The following is a 23,220-nucleotide window of genomic DNA, read 5'->3' on the forward strand; positions in this document are numbered from 1 at the left end:
TTTTATTTAGGAACCTCTTCTGACCTTTTCAACCAGGTTCCTCCTGGGAATCACGGAACACAGAAAAGGATGGTTCTTCAAAGGATGGATCATAACTAGTACCCTGCTAGATGCAGAGGAGAGATGTTAATTCATATATTCAGTGGATGCTCCAAGACATTAGGGCTTAATTCTAGTGGAACCCAGACTGAAAGGGGCTACATCAATCCTTGAAATTATTTTATAAAAAACAAACTTCTAAAAACTCTTTCTCTAAGCACAAAACCCTTAAAAACAAACGAATAGAAGAGACTTTTCTTCAAAGTCAGATCATTCTCAGTGATATATTTCTGAAAAAGCTGTCTTTGCAGTGAGTTAATTGGTTAAGGATAAGGAAAGAGGACTAAAGTTCCTTAGTTCATAATTAGTTCTTCTAAAGCTTGAAGTGTTTTCAGAGTTTTCCAAATAACAAAGTTTTGTTTGTCTATATTTTGGTTGCTAACATAGCTTTTCGCATATTTCTAGAGTGTTATCAATGAAATCTGCTGCACATTGACACACAGGTCATTACTGTTATTCCATTACCAAATGAATAGATTGGGTCCAAGAGGAATTGCCTGACTTAAAATAGTCTAATAGGACTAATTCAGCCAGAAGTCTGACTGCTTCTTCTCCTAGCAATAACCCACAATATCACAGCTTCTAGGAGGTAAGGCTTAATCAGGCTTGAGCCATAGAACATATGTATGATAGTTCCATGGGGTAGATTGTGGATTAGTAATTCACCAAATTATGTTTTGATTCTGAGATACCATGAAACAAGAGAACATCCCATGATAGAGTTATTTTGTACTTTGTATTACTTTTCTACCTAGAAATTGAACCCTTTTTTTGTGATTATCTCATTTATTCATAAGATTTTTCTGGTGGGAGTTAGGGGAAAGGGAGAGCATGGGGAGAGAGAGGATCTATTATACTCCCTATTTTATGGTTGGATAAATTGAAAATTGGTCACTTAACCAATTAGAGGTGAAGCTAGAGCTAAGGTCTCAGACCTGTACTTCAGTAGGTGATTGTCTTGATTATTGGTTGTTCATTTTTAACTAAATTATGACTCTGGGCTTCAGAATGTGCTGACAATTACAAACACTTTAGAAACTGTTCAAGCATGTGTGTATATATATATATATATAGGAAGAATTTTTAATTCTATCTCAACTATTTTCTTGAATATGCTACTTTAAATATAGTGAAAGAAATGAGTTATGGATTAAAAAAATGTTATGTTAGTTCAGGAATAATCTTTCCACTGTGTTTGCAACAATAACATTCTCTTGGTCTAAGTGTGTCAGCCATTTTGCATTCACATATTAGTACAGTCTAGACAACTGATACTTTCTGATCTCACTTGATAACAGGTCTGTATAAAGGGCTCTTTGAAAACAAATCCATTTTGGCTCAAAGAAAAAGATTGGTTGAACTAACTATAACCAGTTGACTACTGTTAAGAAAAGAAAATACTGTTCCTTCCCTTTAGAAATGGCAAGTAGTATAAATAATTTTTTTTCTTTGAGTTGGAAGAAAACCAAAATTTTGAGTACTTCTCTTAAGGAGAATTTTAGGGGGTTTTGTTGTTTGGTTGGCTTTTTTCCCCTGACTCGTTCTTAAAAGCTGAAGAGGCATAGGGAGAGGAGAGCTATTCTGGGTAGAGTTAGGGCTCCAGCCTCAACCTTTTTCATCACTGCCAGTCAACCACCTGCTGTTTGGGTAGATTAATAGATGACGGAGGTAGAGAAAAAAAGAAACTGCTAAATAATATTGTATGTATGTCATTCCTCTCCCATTCAAAATCCTAAAGCTAAGTAAGAACCCTTAAAGATGTTATATTTGGTATTGAATTAAAAATATGTACAAAAAAGAGTAATAATACCAGGTATCATTTACTGAGTGCTTAATTACTTTATGCCAGCATTGCACTAAGCACTTTACGTACATTATTTTATTTAATCTTCTCAACAACTTGATTCTGACAAATCATGTCTGCATATTATATAGTCTTCTTCATAGCACATACTACAGCCATATAGAAAGAAAAACTCTAAATAATTAATTCTGTAATTAGTTATTTCATGTCTGACTCACCTACTAGACTGAAAATCCCATGAAGGCAAAAACAATCGATATCCGTCCTGTATCCCCAGCACTTAGACTGTGCCTGGTACATAGTAGATGCACAATAAAATTCATTGAATGAACAACTGAATGTGTGAATGACTGAATACATGAATGAATTAACAACCCTATGAAAAAGGTTCTGGTATCACCTCTACTTTATACCCAGAAGCAGAGACTGAGACTTCAACCAAAATCTCTCTGACTCCAGAACACTTAACCACTGTATTTAAATGGCCATTAGGGAGCATAAAAATCATCATGGCTCTGGAAAAGGATTTGAAATTTCAGGATACTCTGAATGTGAAGACTTTCTTCAAAAGCAACTTTTCTATAAATTTGGATCAGGATTAGGATGGCTGTTATCTTTCTTCTCTCAGGTGATAGAAGCATGGTTCCCCTAAGCCTCCGACTCATAAGCCATTTCTGAGCATTGATTGGTGAAACAGGTGACTGCCCAGGAAACTGTTTCTGGGCTCTGTTGCCAAAGGTACTTTGAGCTCTCACTCACCCTAGGAGGGAGAACCATAGACTTTTTGTACAGATTATCTCCTTTCAAGAACAGAAGTCCCTTTAGGGATTTATTAATTCCCCCACCTCCCCTGGTGCTCATGTTCTTTCTTGTTGCCTCGTGTTAGGACTTTGCTCTAGGGCAGTTTTCCAGCTCCAAGAGAGACACTCGGGCCCCTGCTGCCCAAACATTTTGTAGCACCATGCTTGATTAACTGGGCAAGGTCAGACTTGCCTTTTACAGCCCTCCCAGAGATAGACCCTTTGCTAAGAAATCCCAGAAATGCCTTAATTCTCTGGATATAAGTAGATCAGGAGACCCTAGGAGCTCTGAGCTTTTGCAGCTTTCTCCCCTTAAAAATGATGGAAGTACTTCTTATCTCATTGAGAAATATATAATGCTTTATAGACAGTGCTTTATGTCCCCAACCTTCCTCCCCCCAAAACCTTGAGGACTGCTTAGGAAGAAACTATCCTCAGGAACTTAAACATAAATCAAAGAAGGAGATTACTTCAAATCATCCAGCAAATGATTAGCAACTACAGAATTATATGAAGACTAATAAGACCTCAGTCAAACATGGGAATGGCAGCAGCAGTAGCTGCCTGTTAGTCACAATCAAAAGTTGTAGACCTTCCACCCTCTACTATATGTTGGTTGCTAAATGGATTAGTCATCAGAGCATTTAATTATACTGAAAGAGGATTTATCTGCTTCTTTGGGAATCTAAAATGCCTAATGCAGGACCCACTGAGGCCGGCAAGAAGGGAGAGCACACTGAATACTTCATTGTCAATGTCTAATTGGGTCTGCAGGCATAGTTCAGCCTCATCAGAGCCAGTCTTAAAAAAGAAAGCTCTGTTTTGTCAGACAAACACTTTTTGTGTGGTTCTTAATTACTTTTCCCATGGGTTCCTTGTTTTCTAGGTCTTATCTGTTCAGTTACTGTACTGAAACACAAATTACATCAGGTGTTTAAGCAGCAAGCAGAGAAGGGTAGCTAGGATCCCAGAAACCCATAGGTTAATCACCATGAGCATGCATTAAGAACTTGAACCTATTGCTACCGTGGTATAACCTCTCTCTTTTTTCATTTTCAAGGACTTCTGCATGTTCTGAAGATAAAGTTATCCTTAGATTCCAAGTTAATGCTACCCAGGAGGAATGTCTTTGGCAACATCTCTCAGCTTCCTCTTTCTGGCCTGTGGATAGCACTTTCCATGGGTGATGATTGAGACAGCTCCTTGGTGCCACTTAGGTGCTTACCAAATGTGTAAATTTACAAGGTGCTGGATTACTAGAAAAGCCTCAGTTCACTCCATGGTTTGGAGTTTTAGAGGAAGCCATTTTTTCCCCTAAAGGTATTTTATTCTGTCATTCCAGCTGCTTCATATACAGATAGCTCTGATGATGAGACATCTCCCAGGGACAAGCAGCAAAAGAACTCTAAGGGAAACAGTGACTTCTGTGTCAAGAACATCAAACAGGCGGAGTTTGGACGAAGAGAAATTGAAATTGCTGAACAAGGTAAAGAAAATAAACACCGTTTCCTCTCAAGCTGCCTGTGTCTTTTTGTCCATGTTAATTCCTTTTTACATCCTGGGGTCTAGTAGTTTGTGAAATTTCAGTGTGATTTTGAAGAATACTTATAACAAAAGAAATATGGGCTCAGGAAACACTGTGGGGAGGGAGTAAACTCTAGAGGGTCTAGAAGGAAGAAGGAAGAGGGGGGAGAGACTAGATAAGGGGGACTGGGATATAGGGAATTAAACATTGGACCATTTACCTCTGGAAGTCCCTTATAACAGAAAAATCAAGTTTAATGTTTTGATCCCTTGAGAAACTTAATCTAACAGAGAACCTGATTGGGGAAGGATCTTATCTTAAGAGAGTACATTTTCCTGTTATTCTTTACCTCTCATCCCTCCTCTCTAAAATTGCTGCGTGTGTATTGGGCCTTTTCAGAAATGCCGGCACTGATGGCTTTGAGGAAGAGAGCTCAAGGAGAGAAACCTTTGGCCGGAGCCAAAATTGTGGGTTGCACACACATCACTGCTCAGACTGCTGTGAGTCCTTTTCCTTTCTCCACATAACAATAGTTAATAACAGCCACCAGCTCTTGAGGGCTGGCACCATGCCAAGCATTAATTCGGAGCTTAACAAGCGCTCATTAACCCTCATAATGGCCATGTAAAAGCACATATTCCTGTTTCCATTTTATAAATGAAGAAGCTGAAGCTCAGGGAGTTTACCTAATTTGTCCAAGGTTATACAGCTAGTAAACCACAGAATCGAGATTTAAACTTCAATGTATCTGATTCCCAAGCGTATTCTTTCTCCAGTCTTCTCCACTGCTTCCCCTTATCTTCCCATCCAGTGTCATTTCTACACAGCACCTCTGTGTTAGGCCGCTTTCAGCTGCAAATAAGAGAAAACCTGATTCAACCTGGATTGTACATAAGGGAATTCATGACATTACATAGCTAGAAGTCCAGAGGTAAGGTGGACTTCAGATGAAGGCTCTCAGGGCTCAGTTTCATCTCTCTGTGATTTTCTTGGAGCTGCCTCCTCTCTGTGCTTACTTCATCCTCAGGCTGACAGCAAGATGGTTACAGCTCTTTAAGCCACCCCAGACTGACACAAAGAGGAAGAAGGACCATTTCTTCCTCTCTCCCAAGAGCAAGGAAACCTTTCCCAGAAGTCCTCCAGGGTACTCTGTCATGTCACTGAGCAGAACTGGACCACGTGCTCATGCCCCACCAGTCCTGGCAAAGGAACTGGGGTTACCATGATTGGTTTAGATCCGTAATTTTCACCCTTGTCAGATTCACTGACCCCTTTTGATTAAAAAATATGTTTTGCAATGGCCCAGTATCTTCTTGAAATGAAATTCAGATATAGCATAGCTAGGTACATATAATTTTTAAAAAATAAATGTAAAATCTTACTGAAATATGAAGGAAGAATAAAAGGAAAGCAATTTATAATAAAATAATGTGTATTTCAATATGTAAGTGCTTGGGTACAAGTAGAGTTGAATAGTCAGATATTTGTACTTACTTATAGCATTATTTGAATGTGAGTGCTACAGATGTATATACATAGGGCTTCCCTGGTGGCGCAGTGGTTGAGAATCTGCCTGCCAATGAAGGAGACATGGGTTCGAGCCCTGGTCTGGGAAGATCCCACATGCCGCGGAGCAACTAGGCCCGTGAGACACAATTACTGGGCCTGCATGTCTGGAGCCTGTGCTCCTCAACAAGAGAGGCCGCGATAGTGAGAGGCCCGCACACCGCAATGAAAAGTGGCCCCCGCTCGCTGCAACTAGAGAAAGCCCTTGCACAGAAACGAAGACCCAACACACCCAAAAATAAATAAATAAAAATTTTAAAAAATGTATATACATAGAAATGTGTTACTGGTTCCACAGCATCAGAGAAATATTGCCAAATTATATAATTTTCTGAAATTATAAACAACTTTTTGTAAATTTCTGAATAACAACAATATCAAAAATATGAGTTTTCTCTTGGTTTATACACTTGTTGCATTCTTGGAAAAACTATTATTGTTTTGTATTAAAACTACAACAGGGCTTCCCTGGTGGCGCAGTGGTTGAGAGTCCGCCTGCCGATGCGGGGGACACGGGTTCGTGCCCCAGTCCGGGAAGATCCCACATGCCGTGCAGCGGCTAGGCCCGTGAGCCATAGCTGCTGAGCCTGCGCGTCCGGAGCATGTGCTCCGCAAGGGGAGAGGCCACAGCAGTGAGAGGCCTGCGTACCGGAAAAAAAAAAAAAAAACTACAACAATACCTTTGTTGATATGTAAAGTGGAATAAAGTTCTAAACTCAGATAATTATAAATAGATTTTTCACTCATGTGAACTTTTCACTGGAACACTTGAAAATTGTACCAGATATGGCATGGTTTTTTTGTTCTAGGAGACTGTCCTACACTTTCGAAATGTCAAGATCCCTGGCCCTACCCACTAAATGCTAGTAACACTCCCCTACCAATTACCGTGACAACCAAAAATGCCCCCACGGTTTTCCAAAGTTCCTCTGCTGAGAACCACTGACTTAGAGTCGTCATCATCAAAGATGTGATACATATTAAGTTGCCAACCATAATGAGACCACTACAGGAAATCAGTGTATTAAGAAATTGTCTGGACTCTTTTATGGGATTTATAAGATCCAGGTCATTTGTATGATTAGATCTCCTCCAAAAGATTGTCTTGTAAGCACAACACTATGTGGCCACATTCCTTATTCAGAATAGCAGAGATTCCTCAAGACACAGCTAGCTACTGTTAGCATCTTCCCTGTGAGACTTTCTGGGTTATGTGTTCTCTGAGGAAAAGGATACCTTGGTACCCCAAAATTAGTATAATAAATTGAAAAGCTATCACTTTTTGGAGCTATAGACTAATGAATCAAGGCAGAAACACTCTTGGAACCTTTTTTGGGCTTCCCCAGTCAGGGACATGAGACTTCAGTGTGGCGGCTTAAAATAGTTAGTGCTTCTGTACTGTCTCATGTTGCTAAATTACATCTAGTTTCTTTTTTACCCCCTGGCTCATAAACATTACCACTCTTCAAGGTTACTTTCTTTTTTTTCCTGAATGGAGTAATCAAAATTAGTTTACCAATTTTAATATTATTTTATTGTTCCCTCCCCACATTTTTCTGTTTCCTTTAAAAGAATAATTACAAAGGAATTTTGCTTTGTTTTTTTAATCTCTCTTATTTTTCTGATTACAAAAGTAATTCATGTTCATTTTACAATATTCAAGCATTACCACAATCTATAATGTAGAAAGACAAAGTCTGCTATAATCCCATGCTCCAGAAATAGCTATCATAGTTAACAGTTTCCTGTCCATGTTTCTAATAGACTTGGATCTAAATATTTATATTTTTTAGGTATGTTTCCATAGTTCCTTCCAACCAGATTCCTTAGCTACTCTCTCTAAACAGTAATGATTTAAAGTCGAGTTAAACCAGCTTCTGAGCTCTGTCCTTCTCCCACTTCTACCTGCCTTCACTTCTGCTTGAGCCCTAATAGCCAGCAGTCTTGACTCATAGTTCTTTAAATAGTTCTTATATATTCTTGGTCCCAGTCACTTTTCTACTTAATTTATATTGCTTTGTAGGTAAGTCTCAGTATCATTCTCTTGTTTGGCATGTTGAGGAATCCTAGTTATAGAAATTCAGAAATTCTTTAAGGTGAAAATTAAAACAGGATAGAAAAAAATTGGATTGGATATTGAAAGGTAAAGAAATTAAGATATAAGAGTAGTTTTGCTGTGGCCTTAGACGAATTATGTGAGAGAGTTAGCCTAGTGGAGTTGTTTGCACGTATTTTTTTTTAATTAGAGCATATTTTTAATTAGAATTTTTATGTTGTATATAAATATTAGAAAATACAAATTTTTTAAAATGAAAATTATCAGTACCCAAAGCTAAGCACTGTCAGGAAATTTTAAAACAAACTTTTTCACCAAAGATTTATCCTTGTTAAAAGAGCTCTTAATTGAAGCAGCAGGGTGGTACATTACCTTCTTTATTTTTTTAATATTTATTCATTTATTTATTTGGCTCCATTGGGTCTTAGTTGCGGTATGCGGGATCTTCGTTGCAGTGTGTGGGATCTTTAGTTGTGGCATGTGGGATCTTTTTAGTTGCGGCATGTGGGATCTTTTTAGTGGTGGCATGTGGGATCTAGTTCCTTGACTGGAGATCGAACCTGGGCCCCCTCCATTGGGCATGCAGTCTTAACCATTGGACAACCAGGGAAGTCCCTATACTACCTTCTTATAAAGAAGCCTATCTCCATCTTACAAACTGAAGTGAAAGCAAGTCAGGATCAAATCAGTGGATTAAATTTATTTTAATAATTTTAAAAAATTTGAAATGCACACAGATTTATAGAAAAGTTGCAAATACAGTACAGATAACTTTTTTTTCTGAACCATTGAAGAGTAAGTTGCCAACCTTATGATGCTCCCACAAATACCTTAGTGTATATTTTCTACAAACAAGAACATTCTCCTGTCCAACCAGTACAACCATTCAAAATTAGGAAATTAACATTGATTCATTATTGCCATCTAATCCTCAGGTCCCATTTGAGCTTCACTAATTGTCCCAGTAATACTCTTTTATAACCAAAGGATCCAGTCCATAGTTATGTGTCTCATTTAATTGTCATCTCTTTAGTCTCCTGCAGTGCTGGATAGTTCATCAGTCTTTCCTTGACTTTCATGACCTTGACACTTTGAAGATTATAGACAAATTATTCTGTAGTATGTCCTTAGTACGTAGAAAATGATGCTGTGCTTTTTTCATTTAATCCTATCAGATGGCACTTGTTTTCGATTTGTCCCATAACTGATGTTCATTTTGATCCCTTGATGGAGGTGGTTGGTGTCTGCCAGACTTTTCTAGTGTAAAAGTTATATTTCCCCTTTTGTAATTAATAAGTATTCTGTGAGGTAGTAATACGAAACTGTGTAAATATCCCACTCTTCATCAAACTTTCCAATTATTCATTCATTTATGTATTTTTATTTGTGTGGAGTCATTGTTTCCTATTTTATTTAATGGGTTATAATCCATTACTATCATTATTTATTATGATAAAAATTGTTCCAGTTTTGGCCAAGAGGAACCCCTTAAGTCTTGCTTCTGTGCCTTGTCTCTTGACATATCCCTTTCATTCTTTGAGCACTTCCTTGCTTCTGGTACAAGATGATTTAAGCTCATTTTGTACCTTCCCTGTCCTATCCCTGGAATCAGCCATTTCTCCAAGGAGCCCTGGTTCCTTTTCCTTTTAGTGGATCTGTACACTAGTGTGCTCTTTGCTATTGGGATATCATTGTTCCTGGATCCTCTTTCATTAATTTTCAAAAATAATTACCCATTAACTCTTCATATATATCTTTTGCCCTGTTCTCTCCTTCTGTAAATTAGGCCATTGATAGTATCCCATGGATCTTAGATGCTCTCTTCTGATTTTTTTCTCCCACTCTTTATTCTTTCTGTATTTCAGTTTGGTGATTTCTATTGATCTATCTTCAAGTTCACTGACTCTATCCCTAGATATGCCCAGTCTGGTGATAAGCCTAATGAAAGAATTCTTAAATCTGATCCTTAAAAAAAAAAAAAAAAAAAAAATTCTGACATTTCTATTTGACTTTTTATAGTTTCCATCTCTCTGCTGAAATTCCCTACCTGTTCATGGATGTTGTCCATCTTTTTCACTACACCCCTTAGCATAAATATATTAATCATAGTTAATTGAAAGTTCCTGTCTGATCAAACATCTATCTCATCTCAGAGTCTGGTTCTCTTGAATACTTTCCTGACAATGGGTTGGGGTTTTTTTTCACTTTTTTTGGCATGCCTTGCAATTTTACATTGAATGGTAGTATATTATTTTCCATTATTGTCATGAATTGGGCTGGATTTCAATTCTGTTGTTCCATACCAAAGGCTACAAATTCCCCCAGGCTGGAGGGCTCTCGTACTCCTCAGTGTTTGCACCTCACCTTCGGGCTTTCAGCCGCTTCTGCACATGCTTGCCACAGGGGGGCTCTGTCTTCAAGTGCATGTCCCCGCTGCAGCACGCGGCTGCTACTCCTTGTTTCCTGGAGCTAGGCTCAAGGTGAGGGCAAGTGGGGTTCTTAGATTTTCTGGTCCAACCTCGATGTTAGGCAGGCCTCTGTGAAGGTAGGACTTTTTCAATGTTCCTGCCACTCCTCTCTGTAGCAGCCAAATTTTGCCTTATACTGGTGGTAGGTCTTGAGCAGAGATATTTTCCTGTCCCTCCTGGAGAGGTAGCAGATTTTTACTTTGTATCAATGTAGGGTCCTGGGCCCAAGAGGATTTTCTGCTACTCCCCCAGGAGCAGAGAGTTTTTGCTTCCACCCCTCCCCAGAAGCAATGGCTCTTTGCCTGGTCCCTGGTGGCAGGCATAATTCCTGCTCCTCTTGCTACAGTTTAAGGCTTTTGCTTCCTATGAGAGAAGACTGTGGAAAAGTGCCGAGGTTTCATGCTTATCTTTGAGCACAGCCAATCAGCTCCCTGCCCCCAATCTTTCTTGTGAGCCCTGGTTGGAAGCCCCTGGAAAAGAGCTTGCATGTGAGTATGAACTCTCCTTGTGCCTGAGGCTACCAGAAGTTCCAAACTGACATACTTTCCCACACTCAGCCTTTACTAATTCATTAAAATTTTAGCTAATTTTTTCTTACCATGATGTATGGCAGCCACCTCTTCCTTCTGTGCTCTGACAAGGGTGAAACAGTGTTCCCTCTCTCCTTAAAGGGATTTGTTGCTCTTTGGAGTTCCTTGGTTGCATATCACCTCAGCTCTTTGATGTACTCAAGAAAAGTTATGGTTTTGTAGATTATCCAGCTTTTTCTTGTTAAGGTGGAAGCTTCTCTTGCAGCTTTCTACATCCTAAGGAGAAGCAGAGCTATAAATTTGTGGTTTTTAAAAAGATGTTTGGCACTGAAAGCCTTGGTTTAATTAAATCTTACAGGGAGGCCCAATATGTTAAATGAGTAAAAGCATACAGCTCAGCTGGAGCCTTCCCCATGCCTACCCCCAACCCTTGCCCTCTTTTCAAAGTATTGAAGCTCTGTAAAGCACAGTTTGAAAATCATGGGCATTAGTTATTCCTAATGTACTTTCTCACTGTCAAATATATAAACTTAATCTCCTTGACCAATTGTTTGGCCCATGCTTGCTCATCTCCTGCTTTCTCTTTAATATAGGTGCTTATGGAAACTCTGGGTGCTCTGGGGGCTCAGTGCCGATGGGCTGCCTGCAATATCTATTCCACTCTCAATGAAGTGGCTGCTGCTCTAGCAGAAAATGGTAAGATCTTTTGTGTGTTCTCTTTGTCTTTGACTAAATTTTCTGGAAAGTTCCATTGTTTCAATAAATATCTGTAAGGAAAGGTGACATTTAAAGTTGTCTTGAAAGAAATATTCTTTTTTTTTTTTTTTTTAGTTGAAGTATAGTTGATGTACAATGTTGTGTTTGTTTCAGGTATACAATAAAGTGATTCACTGTATATGTGTATCTATATCTATATCTATATATCTATCTATATCTATATATCTATCTATCTTTTTTTCAATTCTTTTCCACTATAGATTATCATAAGATATTGAATGTAGTTCCCTATGCTATACAGTAAATCCTTGTTGTTTACCTATTTTATATATGGTAGTGTGTATCTGTTAATCTCCCCCTTCCCCTTTGGTAACCATAAGTTTGTTTTCTGTGTCTGTGAGTCTTTCTGTTTCATAAATAAGTTCATTTATACTATTTTTTTAGATTCCACATATAAGTGATATCATGTAATATTTGTCTTTCTCTGACTTACTTCACTTAATATGATAATCTCTAGGTCCATCCATGTTGCTGCAAATGGCATTATTTCATTCTTTTTTGTGGCTGAGTAATATTCCATTGTATGTATACACCATATCTTCTTTATCCATTCATCTGTTGATGGATACTTAGGTTACTTACATGTCTTGGTGGGTCCCTATTCTTGATGAGTTTGCCCTCTTTCTGGGCTTCTCTTGTTAAATATGATCGAGGTAACTGTGTTGCTTTATAGTCACAAATATCTTCTTATGTCTAATATTCCATTATTAGTTAATGCTTTGCCTTGTCAGAGCACCAGTGAACATTATTCACTGTCTAAGGTCATGGATTAGAAAAGAAAATGCTTCAGGCATAATTTTGTGGTCTGACTGGTTTTCAGCAGTTAATGTTTGGTGCTCCGCTTCAGCGGTAAACAGGACTTGACCTGGCAGATTAATATTTGATAACAACAGCCACTGACACTTGAAGGACAAAAGAAATAGAGAAGTTTGGACTTTGCCAGTTTCTTGCCTTCACTCTCTGATAGCCCAACACAGATCAGGATACCAAACACTTGCTTCAGAGCTATTGAGAAATTCTGGGAAAGCTCTATAGTGCATGCATACCTCTCTTTTTGCAAGCACTTTGAGCATTTTATTTGTTCTCTCATTTACAGTCATTCATTTGTAAAATTTTTATTAATGTATAAAATATGTATAGAAAGTACACATATATAAATATATAGTCCAATTAATTGTACATATACATTCATTTCTCTTTTTTTTTTTCAACAAATGCTTATTGACCTACTTTAAGGACAAATGAGAGTGTCTTTGCCCTCAGAATCTTATATTGTGGTTAAGGAGAAAAGACACATATATAAATAATGATAATACAAGGGCATATATGATAATGCCACAACAGATCATAAACCCACATTTAGTATACCAACAAGGGGCTTATAAAAGTTCAGATTCCATGTGAGGTCACTTTCAGCTGAGTTATAAGGCTTCCTTAGGAACATGATACTTAACTGGGCAATGAAGTGTAACAACATTTGAACAGAGGGAGAAGAGTGTAAGAGTTTTCCTGATGCAGAAGATGGGATGACTAAAGTATAGAAACAAGAAAGATCAAAATGTAGTTGGGAAATGATGAGAATTCCAGTTGGACTGGATGAAGAAGTACATATTTCTGGTTTCTTCTTTTTTGCCTTTAGTCATACTTTTAGCATCCGTCATACTCTTGGCCCTTTTGTTTGTCCTCTTTGGTCTAACAAGAGTGAAATGACCACCAAAGACAAAGGCGAGTACAAAAGGACTGGAGACAATACTAATCAGTGAAGAAAGTCAACCCAAGAAGTATAGCAGAACGAGAGAGCTTGGAATTGGGGAAAACCAGCATCTTCTTGCCAAAATTTAGGGTCAGCCCTTTTTTCAGGCTTTAATGGTTTCTCTTTGTTCTTTTTTCTCAGGATTTCCTGTGTTTGCCTGGAAAGGAGAGTCAGAAGATGACTTCTGGTGGTGCATTGATAGATGTGTGAATGTGGAGGGCTGGCAGCCAAACATGGTGGGTTAGGTCTCTGTCAACACAATTCTGTTGGGGCCTGGAGGTATAGAGAGGGAGAGTGTGGTCTGGGAGAGGGTTTCCCAGCAGGAAGGAAGGCAAATGCTTCCTTTTCCGTCTGATGTACCTGGGCTTCCGGCGGAACTAGATGCTTATGCTTAGGGCATCCCAAGAATATTCAACCTCTTTATAGCCTCAAAGTGCTTTTCATTGTCAGTGCTGATCTCAGAAGCACTCATATTCATCAGCAACATTAAAATACTGCTCAGGGTTCACACATGACTGGTTAAAAAGTAAGATTAATGAGTTACCATCCCCTACCACTGCTTACCACTCCCCCACCCCCCCCACACCCCGCCCAACAACATCAATGATTAAAGCACACACATGCACACACAGCTCCTATGGTACTTAGCTTTCTTTCTAGAATCAAGTGCTAAATTTATAGTAAACCTGAAGGGATTCCAAGTTCAAATTTCTTCTCTTTATTCATTTCTCTCCTGAAGAAAGATGAATAGGCAAAGTTTTGGGGTTTTAAATTTTGCTTAGTTTTTATTTTTGTTTCATTTTTTAAAAGATCAAGTGCTTGAAGGCTGAGAGCATATTAGATTCACAAGGGGAAGCAAAAAGCTTCACAAAGTACGTTGCACTCCTGCTTTGCAAACCTTTCTGCATATGGGTGAGAGGAGAAATTAGGGAATCAACTGAAACAAGAATCCTTGAAGCTCTAGTCCAACTATTGCTTACTGCTAAAGACTGCAGAGCAGGCTTCATCTGGGACACAGCAGAGAGAAGCAGCCTGTCTTTCTGGATTCTGATCCAGGCCACATTGCACCAAGTGTTGGTTTGAGGAAGCTGGGTTAAAACCTTCGTATCCTGAAAGGGAGGGAGGAGTCGGCTATAAGATGAGTCAGCTCATTCCAGCGGAATTTAACGGTGACAGAAGGGAGTGTGACTGACAGGTGCTAAAGAAGATATGCCGGGGGGGGGGGGTTCTACTGGAAATAAAACATTAATTTTATAGTCATGAACATAGGGAGGACAGGGGATTGTACATGGCGAGCTTTTATAGACTGTAGAGCCAGCACACACTGCTGGAAAGGTTGACGAAGAGAGTAAGACAAGGATAAGAACCACTGTGACCCCAGAAAACAGGATCCATATCTTTTGGATCCTGTCAAGATCTAGTGCTTTTACTTGCTTGCCAACTTCAGGAGGATTCCCAGGTGACAATAATTTTCTGCAGTAGGACGACAGGGTGAGAATTATGGGCTACATTCATTAAGTAAATATTAGGGATAGCAACTACCTGCCTGTATTCGATACCTGTGTTAAAAGGGAAAGGTGGACGAGAATACTGAGACTAAGACACAATCTTTTTTGTCTCTGATCTTTTGTGTGGCTAGGGATCAGAGGCTGCAAGGAAAAACTCCATGAGGGATTTCATACATGTAAAAAGGGAGAGAGAAACTCAGAGGAGCCTTTCCGTTTCTTAGGGAATCTGTTCTGAAGGTTTCTACTGGGAGAAAATGGAGCACTATCTTATGGTATGGAGCAAGTGTAAGAGTTTTAGTAAGAGTCCTGCCTTGGATCCCTGCTCTAAAATAAGGTTTAGTGGAATCAGAGAAAATAGATCAACAACAAGAGCAGAAGTGGGAATTCCCTGGCGGTCCAGTGGTTAGGACTCAGTGCTCTCACTGCCAAGGGCCCGGGTTCAATCCCTGGTCAGGGAACTAAGATCCCACAAGCCGAGTGGTATGGCCAAAAAACAAACAAACAAACAAAAAAACAAGAGCAGAAGCAAAAAAGATCAGGTGGTAGACATGAGGTTGGAGATTCCAGGGGTCCGGGATGGCATCTTTGGCACTTGTAGTAGAGTTGATAATTGATGGGACTGCAAAATGGGTGCTTGCCAGTGGAGGGCACCTTAGTCCTGTGGGTCTTTCCAGGAGGGTGGGTGTAACAACTTGGAAAGTCCTGCCAAGCGTTTCTAACAGTTAGGTGAAGGGCTGAAATGCCACAGCCTACTGCCTAATAGTATTCTAAGCTGGTCTCTCTTTAGCTGATTTATAATTCAGAAACTCTCCTCTGCTGATGAAAGCTCCAGTGGGCACGGCATTGTGTTTATCTTTAATCCCAACCTGAAATAGTGATGAGCTGTTCAGAGGCATGCTTGCACACCTACATGCTGCACGGTTCCCTAGTTATTTTTAGTTTGGTTTATAGAGAGTGAGGTTGTGCTAGGCAAAACCCTGCAGTGCTTCCTGATCATGTTGGGTAGGAGAGTGCCTGTACTTTGGGAGAAGTAGAGGATTAACGAATACACATTTGTAAGCCATTGTTCTGGGAGGGAGACTAATTATCTGGCTTTATTTAAACTAAGCTTTAACTGATGATATTTAAAGTCCTGAATTCAACCAATATAAATATGCTAATATCAAGTTTAGGCCTTCTGACTACCAACAGTACAGCCAAGAGCTAATGGTCTAGGTAATCGCTTAAGCTATTAGTCCATAAGAAAATCCTCATTGGGCTGCTGTATATTTTGATCCTAGTGGGTATGTCATTTGGGAAGGTCACTTGGCTGTGAGAATTACAGTTGGCCTTTCATTTCACTGTTTTTTTGTTTGTTTGTTTGTTTGTTTGTTTTTGACTGCATTGGATCTTCATTGCTGTGCGCAGGCTTTCTCTAGTTGCAGCGAGTGGAGGCTACTCTTCATTGCGGTGCGCGGGCTTCTCATTGCGGTGGCTTCTCTTGTTGCAGAGCACGGGCTCTAGGCATGCGGGCTTCAGTAGTTGTGGCATGTGGGCTCAGTAGTTGTGGCTCGCAGGCTCTGGAGCACAGGCTCAGTAGTTGTGGCGCACGGGCTTAGCTCTTCCCTGGCATGTGGGATCTTCCCGGACCAGACCTCGGACCCATGTCCCCTGCATTGGCAGGCGGATTCTTAACCAGTGCGCCACCAGGGAAGTCCACTTGTTTTTTTTTCTTCAGTGTAATGACTGTTGGTCATTATACTCTTAAGTTACTTTGCATAACCATTTTGCAAATTTGAAATATGACATTATTGATGCTTATTATTGTAGATCTTGGATGATGGAGGGGATCTTACTCACTGGATTTATAAGAAGTATCCCAACATGTTTAAGAAAATCAAGGGCATAGTGGAAGAGAGTGTTACTGGAGTCCACAGGTAAGATTTGACATGGGTGTGCCTGGTTTTATGCAGCCTGGACATATATTCTTTTTTTTTTTTTTACAAATTATTTATTTATTTATTTATTTATTTATTTATTTATTTATTTATTTATGGCTGCGTTGGACCTTTGTTGCTGTACGCAGGCTTTCTCTAGTTGCAGCGAGTGGGGGCTACTCTTTCATTGTAGTGCACGGGCTTCTCATTGTGGTGGCTTCTCTTGTTGTGGAACACGGGCTCTAGGCGCTCGGGCTTCAGTAGTTGTGGCACGCAGGCTCAGTAGTTGTGGCGCACGGGCTTAATTGCTCTGCAACATGTGGGATCTTCCCGGACCAGGGCTCGAACCTGTGTCCCCTGCATTGGCAGGCAGATTCTTAATCCCTGCGCCACCAGGGAAGCCCCTGGATATATATTCTTATAATCACATACTTATAGGATACGTTACGTTAAAAATTGAAACCTGATCTGAAATGACGAGATCTGAGTCTGCACACTTTTTTTTTTTTTTTTTTGCTGTACACGGGCCTCTCACTGTTGTGGCCTCTCCCATTGCGGAGCACAGGCTCCGGACGCGCAGGCTCAGCAGCCATGGCTTACAGGCCCAGCCGCTCCGCGGCATGTGGGATCTTCCCGGACCAGGGCTCGAACCCGTGTCCCCTGCATCGGCAGGTGGACTCTCAACCACTGCGCCACCAGGGAAGCCCTGCACACTTGTTTTTAAAATTAACAACACAAATAGGAAACTTAAAATAGTGGGGGGGAGTAGCTAGGGGAATAAGTGTGGTCCTCATGTTTTCTAGTCATTGTAATACAATGACTGCTTGTCCTCTTTGGACGAATTCATTTATTCAACAGCTATTTATTGAACTTCTACAGTGTACCAGGAACTACTCTAAGAACCATGCTAGGGATCTAGCAGTGGGGAAAACAGACAAAAGCCTGGGCCCTCATAGAGCTTATGTTCTTCCACAGAGAACAAGGATTTAGGGTTCTATTTCTCAAATGAGCATTAATTCCCTGAGTAAAATCGTAACCATTTCTGTTTCCTGTTATTTACCCAGAAAGAACTGAAAGTATGAAAGTTTTAGGGAAGTAAATTCTGAATAAGCCACCATCACTGCTTCAATATACTGTGATCTTTTTGAATGTATAAAACTATGGATTGTCCCATATTTTCAAACGTTTAGAAAGGGATGAATTTTGAATAAAACACCTGGTTCTAATTTTTAGTTGACTCAGTTTAAATAAAACCCCTATATACAGATATACATATTTATAGGTATATGTATTGAAGTTATAAAATTGAGACTATTGGAAAGTTAAGCTATTTGAAAGTTAAAATTGTTGCATTCGAGTAGTGGGATTAAAATAGTACTTAAAATTTCTCTTTTTATAATTAAAAAGGGAAATAAAACTAATAAGCAATTAAAAATTTTACATTTTAATGCTTAAAATTTAGTGGTGGGTCAAAGATTTTCCCCATATGCCTTTTGATTAATATCTTTATTTCTAAGCTGTATACAGATTCTGGAAAGGTATTCTTTATTTCTCTGTATACACCTTATAGGGTGAAACTAGTTGTGTCTCAGGCTCTCATGCCTACTCAATTAACTTATTTGTGAAATCTGATATGAAACTGATGGTCGATTGCAAGATCTCATTGTTTTATGTTCTTCTTGATTTCCTTCATCCTCAGGCTGTACCAGCTATCCAAAGCTGGGAAGCTATGTGTTCCAGCCATGAATGTCAATGACTCAGTCACCAAACAGAAATTTGACAACCTCTACTGTTGCCGTGAATCAATTCTTGATGGGTAATGTTTTGTTATCTTTGGGATGAACTTGAGCTGTTGAATTGAGGTTCTAAATTTTTTGGTTTTGGTTATTTCTAGAAATGAATTGTGTAGTACCTCTGGATCTATTGCTACATCATACTCAATATTTTGTAACCCAAATCTACCACTGCTGTCACTGTTACATCACACTCAATATTTTATGACCCAGAGATATCATTGCTATCACTGTTTCAAGCAAATCTATTTTACTTAAAAAGTCAGACCAGCCCCTATCTATTGGTGGCAGTTTGTACTTTGTCACCCTATCAGGCCTGGGAATCAGTAACTAAAGTCATTATAAATAAGTAAATATCTTTGATGGTTTAGAAAAAGGTTCCTGGTATTTCTCTTCCAGGTTATGTTGTCAGTTCTTAAGCTCCAACTATCACACAATTCTCTGGCCATCTGGAAAGTTGTGGTGAGCACAGGGTTATTTCCCAGTGGCATTTGTAATTTTTCAAATCTGTAAGGACTGCAAGTCTGACAAAATCTACTTAGATATAATATACCAAAAACTGTGTTCTTCCAGTGCCCAGTTCCTGTTTCTACACTTGTGTCCTGAAATTCCTTCATTCTTGCTGGGAAGACTCAGTAATTCCCTATGTGAAATTTGCCAAGCCAAATGGTTTCCATCATGTATTAGTTCATGGAAAAGTGAAGAAAGGGCCTGTGGGCCACATTACTAGTCTGAACCCCAGGCAATTTGCAACACCACAGGCACTGGAGCAAGAAGGACTTTGGTTTAACAATTGGCTCTATCATTTATTAACTCTAAGACTTCAGACTAGTTATTTAACCTCTCTGTGCCTATTTCCTCATGTGTAAAATGGTGACAGTAAGACCTATCTCATAGAGTTATTGTGAGGACTAAATGAGATAAGGTATGAATCCTGGGGATCAATGTTAGTTCCCTTGCCCTTCTTTCTAGAACCCTATATAGTAAGTTTAGGATTGAGTTAGATCTTATAAGAAGACTTTTACTTTGAAATCGTCTTTTTTTTGTGTGGGGTGGAGGGGGGTGTTCAATGCAAATTCAAACTATTTTTAATTATTACTCCTATAGATTCAGTAGTCTTATCAGATAGATTGGACATTTGAGTGAATCCTTACTCTTATCAGTCTGTTTACGGACTGTCCCTAGTTCTGTCCACATATAACTGTTACTGTGATGCACAGCTTTGCACCTGATAATAATGATTTGGATATATACTCATAAAAATATTTACTCATCCACAACTGTTTCTTATAGATTTTTCAGCTCCCAAATCTATGAGCCTAAAATCTGCATATGTTTAGTAAAAGATGCATGCAGGTACCTCTACTAGCTCATAAACATGGACAGAGTCCCTCCTAAGCAGTGTTTACCCTGTGGATAAGAAAGATACTTTAACGTCAGAAATGTATGAAAGTGAAAGTAAGATGGAAGCAGTGGAGCTGGAGTTAAAGTTAATAAAGAAAGAGGAAAACATCACCCATCTACTGGAAACCTGCTGAGTAGTAGTAAGAGCGTGTTGGCATCTTCAGATGGTGAAAAACTTTCCAACTGGGTCATGGGCAGTTGCTCCTCTCAGAGGAGTTGAGATGTGACTGGGCTTATTCAGGGTGGTGTGGCCGTAGACTCAGAGGAGTAGGAGAAGTTAAAGAAGAGGCAAAGTATGCTCCAGGGAAGGCTGCAAAATAGAGAGTCCATATGAGGAAGGGATTAGGGATTGAGCTTCTGTAGCTCTGAGCCGGTTGCACACTGCACCATAAGCTATGAGGGAATGGCCCCATTCAGTCCTAGAGGACACTTCTGTAATTGGTCTGCAATGCCAAAAAGCAAGGCAGGTGCAGCCTTATGGAGACTGAGGAAGGAAGGAAGGAAGACTTGGTAGGAAGAAAAAGGATATCCCAGATAGGATTTTTCGATCATAAAACAGATCGTATTTCAGGAACTCGTCTAGAGAGTTCTGGGGCTAGAAGAATTAGAGAGAAGTCAGAGACTTGGCGTGACTCTTTTACACCGCCAGACAGCTTACCCTCACATCCCCAAAAGTCCTTTCTTGACAGAGGTCTTTTCTATCCTTTATCCTTGAACCTTGAGGCAGATCTGGGTCCCTCAGATCACAAGGAAATCACTGCCTAACTGGAATCCATCCTGGTCTGTCAGCCTATCATTTACAGAGTAGCAGTGTTGATGAAGTTTCCCTTCCACCACACAGTCATTTGTAGTCACAAAGAGAGAGTCATCTTCCTTTGGGAAGAGAGTCAGAAAGGCTTGTGGGTAGTCAAAGCAAAGGAGGCTCAGAAATATGATTATTGATTTCCTTGCTGTGCTGAGCCAGTCAAGGACCATTCTAAGCCATGGCTTTTGAGTATGGTGGTAGCCCAGCCAGACTTACCCTCTTCACTCAACAGAAACTGCCTCTGAACTTAATTGATATTTATTGAGTTTCATTGGAGTTCATGGAGTTATACCAGTTCCTAGTGAGTGAAGTTGTCAAATCATTAAAAAGATAGGATTTCTACTTTGCCTTTGGGGCATTTATAGACTTTTCAACAGGAGAGGTTAACAGATGAGTAGAAAGACCTACAAATATTTGTCGGAACCGTCTATCTCAGAATGGCTGGTTTTAGTTGAAGTTTCTTCTGCCTAGCCAGGGCTTCCTAGAGAAGGGAGACCAACTGACCCTACAGAGAAACCAGAAACTGCTCCTACAACTTCTTCCGAGAGACCCTGAAAACAGTAAGGGCCTTTATTCTAGCTTCATAGAGAATCAGAGACAAAGAGGTAGAACATGTCTGAGAAGGACTCAGCCCAGAAAACTCACTACCTCATGTAGTCAGTGTTGGTGTGTTTCGAGGCTCTTCTCCACCTCGTTGCCCATTACCCTCCCTGGTGAATTAATGTGGGACCTATTGGCGATTTTGATACTACTAAATGTAGGACTCATTTATCTGCGTTATATTTTATGTGTCTAATTCAATAAGCTACAACGTTCATATTAAACCAGAGCTTTGTCACCTCCTAAATAAAAATTACATTTATGTTTAAAAGTTACTTTGTGGTCTATAGCTTCTTCCCTTCTGTACCACTCCCAAAACAAGGGGAACAAAAAGAAAAAAGGCCTCACATAGAGATGGAATTGATTGGATAGCATGGATAAGAAAATACATATTTTGGGCTTCCCGGGTGGCGCAGTGGTTGAGAGTCCGCCTGCCGATGCAGGGGACACGGGTTCGTGCCCCGGTCCGGGAAGATCCCACATGCCACGGAGCGGCTGGGCCCGTGAGCCATGGCCGCTGAGCCTGTGCATCCGGAGCCTGTGCTCTGCAATGGGAGAGGCCACAACAGTGAGAGGCCCGTTTACCGAAAAAAAAAAAAAATACATATTTTATTGAGCTTTTCTTTCTAGTCATTAAATAGTTTCTCTAGGATAGAAACCAGGCTTGCTTTCAACATTAAAAAAAAACAAAACCCAAAACCAAAAAATAAACCCCCAAACATGAACACAAAGGGGCTCAATCTAATCTCAAGCGAGAAACAAGAGATTTTTCTGATTTAATTTTTTTTCCCCCATAGACTTAAAAGAACAACAGACATGATGTTTGGTGGGAAGCAGGTGGTGGTCTGTGGCTATGGAGAGGTAAGGTTTAACCTTTCAGTTATTAAGTGTTTAAAATGTATTTTGCTGAAATATACTAGAATTTTTCACTTGTATGGACATAAAAGTACATTCATTTACCACTTTAAGTAGGAAAAAAGTAACTTCAGAGGCCCTCTGGTTAAAGTACAATCTTTCTTTTTCCCTTTGCATTTTTGCTATTTTTTCTTTAAGTTGATTTTCTGACTGTTCCAGTGCACTGTTTGTGATGTTCTTTTAGCTTGTGTTTTGATTATAAATCGTGAGTGTGGGTGTTCTTATGCACATGCATGCGCTAAGCAGGGTTTAGGAGTTTGTTTATGAACTGCATTCATTTTATTTTTTTTCTTATTTTTCCCTAAGCGTGAATCTATTCAGTGAAATTCCTTTTGGTGGCGGAAAGGAGGGTACACTTTACTAGAAGCTTTGAGAAACTGTTTTCTTTGTGACTTTCCTTATTACGTGTACTTTCTCCTCTCTTCAGGTGGGGAAGGGGTGCTGTGCTGCCTTAAAAGCTATGGGCTCAATTGTGTATGTAACTGAGATTGACCCCATCTGTGCTCTTCAAGCCTGGTAAGCATGCAAAAGGAGATTTGCTTTTTCCTCTCACCACTGTCTAATGTATTATCTTCTAACTGCCTCCAAAGAATGGCCTAGTTAATGCCACATTTCCTCTTAGAGGGGCCTAGATCCTGAGAAGCTGCCCAGATCCTGAGAGGCTGCTATTAATTGTAAGCACCTGTCTTTCAAAGATCTAGGAGCTCGGCTCTGAGAGAGCAGAGGCTGTCAGAAGCCACAATTTGAACTCCTGTGGAAATAGTAACAGGGGACGCCTTGAACCAGAGAGCAAGTAGCCCCTTATCAGCTCCACATGCCACCCTTCTCCCTTTGAAAACAATGATCAAAAAAGAAATAGGCTGGCATCAGATCCTTTCTGAAGTGATGCAATGAAAAGAGC

The 23,220-nt window shown here is 39.7% G+C and overlaps 1 protein-coding gene across 6 annotated transcripts in view; it reads left to right on the forward strand.

Annotated features, from left to right (window-relative positions):
* The window catches only part of AHCYL2 (adenosylhomocysteinase like 2), a 179,601-nt gene that overhangs the window by 130,159 nt on the left and 26,222 nt on the right, over nucleotides 1–23,220 (forward strand). For all 6 annotated transcript variants that reach the window (XM_081244585.1, XM_081244586.1, XM_081244587.1 and 3 more), the window contains 8 exons: nucleotides 4,046–4,189; nucleotides 4,628–4,728; nucleotides 11,442–11,544; nucleotides 13,520–13,614; nucleotides 16,696–16,802; nucleotides 18,502–18,618; nucleotides 22,202–22,265; nucleotides 22,747–22,835. In XM_081244585.1, the coding sequence (XP_081100711.1) occupies nucleotides 4,046–4,189; nucleotides 4,628–4,728; nucleotides 11,442–11,544; nucleotides 13,520–13,614; nucleotides 16,696–16,802; nucleotides 18,502–18,618; nucleotides 22,202–22,265; nucleotides 22,747–22,835 (820 nt within the window). The remainder of the gene's footprint in view (nucleotides 1–4,045; nucleotides 4,190–4,627; nucleotides 4,729–11,441; nucleotides 11,545–13,519; nucleotides 13,615–16,695; nucleotides 16,803–18,501; nucleotides 18,619–22,201; nucleotides 22,266–22,746; nucleotides 22,836–23,220) is intronic.

Source organism: Mesoplodon bidens, assembly GCF_964165515.1.
Source record: "Mesoplodon bidens genome assembly, chromosome: 9".
Classification (NCBI taxonomy): domain Eukaryota; kingdom Metazoa; phylum Chordata; class Mammalia; order Artiodactyla; family Ziphiidae; genus Mesoplodon; species Mesoplodon bidens.